Source organism: Nematolebias whitei, chromosome 17 (assembly GCF_014905685.2).
Source record: "Nematolebias whitei isolate Nwh7 chromosome 17, NemWhi1, whole genome shotgun sequence".
NCBI lineage: Eukaryota > Metazoa > Chordata > Actinopteri > Cyprinodontiformes > Rivulidae > Nematolebias > Nematolebias whitei.
In genome coordinates, this window is record NC_056514.1 from 18036972 (window position 1) to 18046414 (window position 9443).

Consider the following 9443-nt stretch of genomic DNA (forward strand, 5'->3'; position numbering starts at 1 on the left):
CAGCACTCTACTACTACACACACACATTCATTCAGCACTCTACTACACACACACACACATTCATACAGCACTCTACTACACACACACATTCATACAGCACTCTACTACTACACACACACATTCATTCAGCACTCTACTACACACACACACATTCATACAGCACTCTACTGCACACACACACATTCATACGGCACTCTACTACATCTCTACAAAGATAATCTGAAGAAGCGGTATGCCGATGTCCCTCTTTGCTGAGGGAACAGTGAATGTTTGTAGTTTTTGAGATGACTGTTTTTCTGGACTGGAATTAAACAGTGAAATCAAGGAAACAATGTTTTTGTTGCAACATATTTAAGTGGGTAGGAGTTGCACTGTGTAGAAGAAGACACCAAAGTGGAAGTCTGTGCCTCGCTTATTTTTCAAGTTATCATGCTCATAACACAGACGGGTATTTTCAGTTTTCTCTTAGCTCCACTACAGGGGATCAATAAATCATCCTATATAGACTAATCAGTGCTTTAGATCACTTTCATGCATAGATGGGACATATAATGGAGGCATTGTGGGGTTCATTGTCTTGCCCAGAGACACTTCAGCATGTGACTGCTGGTGGAATCACACCCCCAACTCTCCCATTGGAGGATGACCATTTTAACCACTCAGACACAGCCACTCCCTAATTAAGGTGCTTCAGTGCTTATGCATTCACACTCTTAATTAAGCGTGAACCCAAAGTACATGTAAAGTTGTTTCACATAGGTTTAATATTTTCCAGTGTTGTTCACACTCGTTGACGCACTGTTCTAAGTGGCATACTGACTTTTGTGAAAAGGCTCAAGCTAGTGTTAAAACTCATAAATACTGGATTATGATCCATAATCAGAGTAATGCATACGCTCAATCACTGTTTACACAATTCATTTATTTCTTCATATTTTGACATGAACCAGAATAACCAGATTTACGAGTGAAGAGGTGTTTTTTTTAGTGAATCAGACGAAAAATGCAAGTCATCGTGGAAGCTGTATTCCCACTGACTGTTAGATCTTTGCAAACATCTTGTCTGTTCAGAGCAGACTGCACCTTCCTCTGGAAGTATGTTAGAGTGCAAAAGGTGCGTCTTGAGTGTCACAGGTGAATTGTTTAGTGTTTGTGCCTTCTCATCCTTGCACACAATGAATGGAATGTGTCTCAAGGTTGACCTCATTTGGTCATGCCATCAAATCAAGAACAAGATGTCTCCAAGTTTTTGTTTAAAAGTCTTGTATATTTTTGGTAGGAAAATCAAAACCTACCCAGGCAGAGCACTGAGAAGGCTGCCATGTGCCTGCCGTGCTGTAATCATGCCAATACCAAAAACAAGCCAAAATAAATATGTGATTTAGAAATGTACACGTTTTAACAGTAAACGGTGACGCCTCTGTTCATGGTGGCCTTCAGCTGATCACATAGAAACTAAATAACTTTGTGTGGTTCTGAGAGTGCTGATGGATGAACAGATAGACTCCCATCTTTTCATTTGAATTCATTTGAATAGATGGAAGTTGATCCAAGAACATTTGCATATTGTATGTTAGCTGTTCATTGGCCTTATCTATTCGATGCACTAAGTGAATGATAATGGGATTAAAAATGTTCAATTTCAACTTCCCGGCATATTTACCCCATTTCTTTGAATGTCTCAGGGCACCGTTGTTACTATTTGAATGTTATTTTTCAGTTGAATGTGCGATGACGTTTGGTAGCAATAAGGTGCGGGACAAGTATTGCTCAAAAAGTTTCACGTATCCAATGAGAAAATGTGGGCAAACTCAAATCCCCCCAGAACGCAGAGTTCACACATCCAAACTCCCATTCACTTCCACTGTACCTCCGTCTTGTCGAAGCTCCAAAATTCACGGTTGAAACCCGTGCTTTCATGTAAAAATTTGTTTTTCTCTACAAAAAGAAGCTGCAAACTTGTTTACTGATTTTTTTTAAGAGCTTTGTGTGACAAATGCTTTGCTAAAGAGCTCAAACCACACCGAGCGTCCGCCATTTTGAGAACCGAAGAGAGACAACCCATGTCACGTCAAGGGGCCTCCCCCCATTTTTCTTAGAGGCACACTGCTCGCTCCCTCACTATCCATCATTCAGTTCAAACAGTCTTATACTGCCATCCAGTGGCCAAAAAAGGTACTATACACAAAATTAACCAACATTTCTTCTTCTTAAATTTGACAATAATTATAAATTATTGTTAAATTTCAAAATATTTGTTTATCACAATAATTTCTGAAACAATTAATCGCCCAGCACAATTTGTTATCGTGACAGGCCTAACTATGGTGACTATATTTTAAATTATTTCCCAAAATTTTTTAACCCCTCCTTGTAATGTGTACGAAGCTTCGATACTTGTTGAGTTTGTGTAAACGTGGTGTTTGATAGTATTACTTGCAGATGGACAAACTAAACTCTTTGTCTTTCAGAGCAACGTCCCGGACAAGCTGCGATTCACCACCTTCTACTTCTACTTCGGGCTGGTGGTGTGTGAGCTGATCCTCTGCTGCTTCAATGAGAAACCTCCTCTTTTCTCCGACGCTGTCACTGACCCTGTGAGCTCCTCACACTGTTCTTTCGCTGTCCATAAAGCATGTTTGTGTGTCGGTAAACATCATAAACGAACACACTGACGTTGTTTCATTCTGCGAGCAGCTGAGTGTACAGAGTTCAGTAGTTGCTGGCTGCTCGCATCTTTACTAACATTTAAATACCATAATCTGCTTTTCCCCATTTTTTTTAAATGTCTTCTCAGAATCCCTGCCCTGAAACCACAGCGGGGTTTCTTTCCAGCGTGACGTTTTGGTGGTTCACAAGGTGGGCTGCCACTACATCCAACTCTTCTATTGCTATATTTTTTCTCATTAATTCATACTTCAGCAAAGTAATTTCCCTCCTGAGACTATTAAATAATTTTTCAATTCAGTTCACTTAACCCTTCATCTTCCAGGTTGTTGTGCCACATGATTACACAATCCATTCTTACATTGGCCAATTTATGACAAGAAAGTCAAAACTTTTCTCAAGTCACCGGCATAAATGGTGCTAAATAGCTTCATGCTTGATATTTTTTATGCACTGCATAAACAAACCACAAATCATCTGCACTACCTTAAAAGCCGTTTTGGTTTCAATTGGGCATATATTTACAGGGATCAACGTTCTCCCTCGCCACAACAGATTTCTGTCATTTTGGACGTGGCCAGGATGAAGTTACGTCATCTGCAAATATGAAAAGGGGGAAACAAAAACTTCTGTTTTTTGTGTGCAGAGCATAAATGGCGGAGCAGCTTGGTACTAATCAGAATGCTTTTATTGTCATTGCACAAGAAGCACAGCAAAATTTAATTTCAGTACAGCCATACAAAGAAACAAAAAGACAACCAGACAACATAAGACATGGGTAGACGGGTGTCTGAGGGTGCAGCCGTCATGGGAGGCGCTGCCCTTTTTGTTAGATAAGGAAAGAGAACCACGAGGGAAGAGAAGGTTAAAAAAAAAAGTCATATCTCACACTGTGTCCCTAACAGGACATGGTGTGAAGTTGCAAAAAAGAACTCAGCACAAAAAAGCAACATACAGTTGACACAATACCAGCACAGGCTGCCCAAGTGACCGTTGTAGCCACCTGGCGCCTCACATCTAACCTAGGTTACTGCACCGGGGGGCAAAAGGAGGGAGGCCAGCAAAGGTGGTGAGTTTGAGTGGAGTGTGTTTATAGCAGTGCGAGTGAGTGTATGCATGTGTGCGTTTGTAAGTAAGTCTGTGAACACTGTCCCAGATAACCCCCCAGCCATAGTCCATGATAAGTGATGGTGCGTTTATCAGCTGGTCTCGTTGGAGCTCTGACACAGGTCCATAGATGTTCTTGGGGAAGGGAACGGGTAGGGGGAGCAGAGCATCTTGTTCACATAGCATCCAGGAGAATTTTAGATAGTCAGCCTTCCAAGGCCGATACAGAGGAGCCAGATTCAGATTCAGTTGTTTTGGGTCAGGCCAACTCCGTTAATTTACGTCTGCCTTACAGTCTCGCTGGTATGTCTCAATGGCGACTCCAAACAGCCAAATGTGTGGTCAATTCTGCCGAAATGAGCTTGCAACTTCTCCAAGGTAATTTCCTTCCCACCAGCGAGATTCAGGAGCCACAAGTAGCCTGCGATTCTCAGCAAGAATCGCGTCCAGCTAACGGCTCAGCTCACACAGCATTTGAGTCTTGAGTGTTGACAGCGTGGTACATCCCCTCACACAGGCCAGGCAGCTTCACAATGGCCAGAACAGCTGCCAACGTTTTTCAAATTTGTCGATATGCCAGGTAATCACCAACTCCAAAAAGCTGAAATCCTGTTATCATAAATCCAATTATGTATGCATCTTCAACATCCTCGACTGACAATATGAACAGACACACAATCTTACATTGCCCCCAGGAATCCATCGTGTATCCGGCTGCAAGTGGCCCTTGGAGGGCTCTCCTTCACCATGTCTTCTCGTCAAGAAAATTTGATCAGTTGCGTTGAGAGACCAGCTGACCAGATCCATAATTTACAATTCAGAAGTTAAGCAAAGAGAGGCTCCAAAAGGTTAACAAACAGCACAGGACAAAAAGCAGAAGCAGGGCAGATAGGGGAAGGAGCGAGAGGGGGGGAAAGCGTCCACCTTCCCCGAGAGCAGGAAAAGAGACCTAATGACCTTCCTGTTCTTCAGCTGAAGTAGTTCAGACCTCATGCTAGATCTGAACTGCTTGTCCTGTTACAAAAATCTCTGCTTCCCATTCAGAAGTTGAGGAACTGATGGTGGGGGTTTGAGATTTTGTCGACAGGGCGCTCTGTTCTGTTGACAACCCAGGGAGGGGAACCCCTCTGGATAACGGAAGGAGAAACACTGGTACAGTTTAACCTATGAGCCTGTAAGATGTGACTGTGCAGCAGGGTTCGGGTCAGCTGGTTGAAATGTGAACAGGGAGGAATGTTGGTTATCAAACATATTACTGTGAGCATCCTGTGCTACTGATACAAAAACCACTGAGCTGAAAAGACATTCAGAGGGATGTTATTTTGTCTGTGCAGTGACCTCAGCTCTGTAAACGCACAATTCAACCATTGTGTACTCTAAACACGTGTGTGTATTACCAGTAAGAAGTGTTTGTTTCCTGTTTCGATGTGGTGGCCGTGCTGATGAACTCCTGCAACAAACAGCAGCATCTGTATAGATCTGCACCCACACATGCAGGTCTCTGATTGGGTTTACTCCACACTAAAGATGACTGAGGTGTCAGTTTATAGCAACTCTTAAAGGAGATTGCCACATCCTTACTCATATGTTAATTTCATTGTTTCATTAGTTTGATGAACATCATCTTTTCAAAGTCTGGTTTGTAAAAAGTTTGGAAAATGCTTCAAACTAGTTTCTGATTAAATTTAATCCGGAGGTACTTAAAAGAATGAACAGATCTGGGAAATTCAGCCTTTATAGAGACATCTTTTGGGTGACTGAACGCAACAGACTGAAGAAACAAGTACAAATACATATCAGTGGTTTTTCTTGTGTACAGTGAAAACACTTGTTGGCGTACCAGACTGAGTCAAATGTTGTTTCTCCCAGTTTGGCCATGAAAGGTTACAAAATGCCCCTGGAAGCCAAAGACCTGTGGTCCCTGAACCAGCGCGACAGCTCTAAGGTGATGGTGCCTCAACTCCTCAAAGAGTGGGAGAAGGAGCAGGCCAAGGCCAAGAGGTACGTGAGTGGGCTGGGACTACTGACAGCTTGTTGTTTGCTGAAATATGGTGTGTGCTTGCAGTGTAATCAAACTTGCAGAAAATATTCATTTAATATACGTCTACAACTGATTCCCTTTTGGAGCTAACCCAATTAAAAATGGCTGCCACTGCTAATCAACCGTCATCAGCACATAAATGGCTGTAACTCAGTTGATTTGATACATATTGAGTTAAGATTTGATGTAGTTAAGAATGATTTACAGCACATACTCCGTGTTGGAGGAAAACACTCTGAGGTTTACTCAAATGAACCACTCGCACACGGCAGGTGAAGATTTATCTCTGGTACAATTTTGCTTGCAAGGACAGATATTGTAACATTTTACATCAATATGCATTAAATGTATACACCTGAAGCACAATGATCTGCAACATACTGCATTGTCTGCTCGATTTTTATACCCCCTATTAGCTTGACAAGGTTCCAGTGGGTGTCTTCAAAGCCAGCTGTAGTCTCACATGACACTCCTGGCCTTCACAGATACAGTCCACGGGCGTCTCTTCAGGATAAGAGTGTTTTGAGAGACAACTTGGTTGTTTTAAGGAAAAACTAATAATAATATATCCATAACTCCATAACCCCTGACCAAGATCCTCTGACACTTAGCATGACAAGTAGACATGTTGAATGAGATCACTGAAGGCTACGTTCACACTGCAGACAAATGCAACCAATATCAGATTTTTTTTGACAGTCTGAATGCGACTTATCCTATTTTTACTAATCGGACCCAGGTCTTTTTCATATGTGGTTCTGAGTGGGATACATACAGTACAGTATGTGATGTTTTTCAAAGCGACCTTTGTCTGAACGGTCATGTCACATTTCACCTGACTTTACGTCAGTGAGGTCCGCAGATCGATCCAAGTATTCATCACAACGACACCAACCTCGTGCAGTTCAAAGCTTCGACCTCAGCCCGTCTTCAGCTGCAGAACTAAAGTCCAGTTGCTTCCTCTTTGTTCTTTTAATCCTTCATGTCCAGGATGACTGAGAATTGGCATCGACATTTGATACTGACGTTACTGTTGGACCGTATCGCTACTAACGTGATGGGATTGATACTTGTTGCGTCACGTTTTCTTCTGTGCATTTGGGTCGCCTCAGAACTGTAAACAGTTCACACTGGAGTTTGTCGGAGGTCGCATTTTAATGTTAATGTGAACGACCACGCTAAAAAAATCAGATCCGAGTAAGAAATGTGAGCATTACGATCTGCAGCGTGAACGTAGCCCTTCAAGGTTTGACTTTATTCTGTAAATGGCTCTGCAGACATGTTTGTTTATTTTTCAGTTTCATTCTTGTCAGAGTTTAAAGATCTGATAAATACATCCAGAGTGAACTGGTTTTAGTTTAACCTAAGCTGATCGGAGTATTGTTTCCTCATTGTGGGGCCAAATAAGTGAGGATGCTGTCTTTCAGGGGCCATAGCTCTGTGTGTGGGCGTTGGTGCGGGGATTCCCCTCAGGGTGTTGTCGCTTTCTGCACAGCTGAAACTAGGAGCACACTTAAAAACCAAAAAAGTCCATGCTCAATAATCCAGGTATACAATCCAACAATTTTCAGAAGGAGCACACTTCATTACCTTTCAGCAGGATAAATACTGAAGCTGCTTCCTCTACTACTGTAACTAATTCAAAGAGCAAATACACGCAGGCAAATTTAATGAAAAATAATCTTTATGTAAATAAAGTCCTGAAATAATCTGGATTTTTAGAGGGGATGTGTTTATTGTAAACTTGCTGTTGTTCTACCCCCTGTGTGACTTTTTGTTTTTATGCAAAAGTCTTTTTTTTTATTTTTATCCTGAAATTCCCTCTGCAGATTAAACTTTTCTAATATCCGTTTGTGTGTTTTCAGTGTTCTGGTCTAACCACAGCAGAGTTTCAGGGTGTATTTTTTCATTTCAGGGAGAAAAACAAACGTGTTTGACAAGTTTTCTGAACTCTGGCCTCCATCAGACTGTTTCCTCTCAGTGCTGCAGCCTTCCTGTCACTTTCACTCTGCTTCTCTGCAAAATGGGTTGTGGAAACTTCTGATGTTCCAGTGGGTTGCAAAAGTCTTCACCCCGCTGATAGTCTTGCTTCAAGCTTGGTGCATGTAGCCACTGGACTTTTGGTCCATTCTTCATGACAGAACTGCTGCAGCTCCTTTAGGTTGGACGTGTTCTGCTTGTGTTGGACTGAGGACAGGGCTTTACTGGACCATTCCAGGAGATTTAGCAGGTTCTCTTAAACCAGTAGCGTGTTGCATCAGTGGTGCGTTTAAAGCTGCAAGGTGAACCTAGTGCTACTAGGTTCACCTCCTAGTGTCCATTATCTGGAAATACATATATATTTATGTATAATACAGATTAATCTCTGCAGAACTGCCTAGCTCTATCAGGGTTATCTTTTGGCTGTCAGTTCTTATTTTCTTACTGCCTGAGGTTCTTGAGAAAGATAAACATTTCCAGTAAAACAAGTGTCACCACAGACACTCAGAACATTTAACGAAGCATCTTTTTTGTTTCCCCAAACATCCAAATCCTTTACTCCACAGCGAGTTGAATCTCTCCAACCAGGCCGTGTACGCCAAGCTCCCACCGTCAACCACCAACCACACTGCAGGAGGAGGCGGACCACCGGATGAAAGCAGTCCAGAGGAAATAGAGGTGCTGCTGTCCAGTCAGAAGGCCGCTCTCCACCAGCCGTCCTTCCTGCGTGCACTCATCAAAGCCTTCGGCCCCTACTTTCTAATTGGCTCAGCCTTCAAACTCCTGCAGGATGTCATCACCTTTGTCAACCCCCAGCTGCTCAGGTGAAGCGTTTACTTCCTCCTCTCTTTGCTGCAATACGTTAGCAAACAGGATGCATTGTTCCAGTGCGGTGAAGTCTTTCTACATGTTGTATTTGTGTTTGCATCTTACTTTGCTTCATCCAAATTAGGGACACTGCCTTTATTTAAAATGTATGCCGTCTTTGTTCAGGATGTAAATTTGTTTCCTCTTTGTATTTCAACGAGCTGAAAGAGTGAAGAGTTGAAAGTATGATGCAAATAAACCTTCTGTGAAGGGCTTATCTCGGTATTGGCAAGAGATAAGGTAGATAAGGTAATGAGTATTAGTGTTTTCCATGGAAAATGTGCCGGTGGGATTGAGAAGGTCCGAGAAGTATTTCTTCCACCTCCCGACGACATCGCTGGTTAAGGTCAACAACACCCCACCTTCACTGAAAACAGTGTTCGTGAAGAGCTGCTCCTCCTCAGCTGCCTGATGGTTTGCCAGAATCTCCTCTGAGCCGACCAAGAGTTTCTTTCCAAGGCCTCACTGAAGTCTGAGTTTTTGCCTCTTGAACAGCCAAGGCTGTGGCTCACTTGGTCCTCCAGTAGCTCTGCTGCCTCCGGAGTCCTACCAGCCAATAAGGCCCGCTAGGACGCCTTCTTCAGCTTGACAGCCTCCCTAACCCATGGTGTCCACCACCGAGTATGAGGATGGCCACCGCGAGAAGCACTGACATCTTTGTGGTAGAGTTGCATTCAGGCCTAAAAGATATGATCCGGCCCGGCTCCAGCCCGTAGCCATTTTATTCAAACCCAACCTGATCTGATCAAATTAACTGTAATTACAAGCCTGAACCAACCCC

The 9443-nt window shown here is 42.8% G+C and overlaps 1 protein-coding gene across 1 annotated transcript in view; it reads left to right on the forward strand.

Annotated features, from left to right (window-relative positions):
• abcc3 (ATP-binding cassette, sub-family C (CFTR/MRP), member 3) overlaps nucleotides 1-9443 on the forward strand; it is a 75169-nt gene that overhangs the window by 34739 nt on the left and 30987 nt on the right. Inside the window, exons 5-8 of the mRNA XM_037691318.1 lie at nucleotides 2472-2597; nucleotides 2798-2859; nucleotides 5644-5783; nucleotides 8433-8619. Of these exons, the coding sequence (XP_037547246.1) occupies nucleotides 2472-2597; nucleotides 2798-2859; nucleotides 5644-5783; nucleotides 8433-8619 (515 nt within the window). The remainder of the gene's footprint in view (nucleotides 1-2471; nucleotides 2598-2797; nucleotides 2860-5643; nucleotides 5784-8432; nucleotides 8620-9443) is intronic.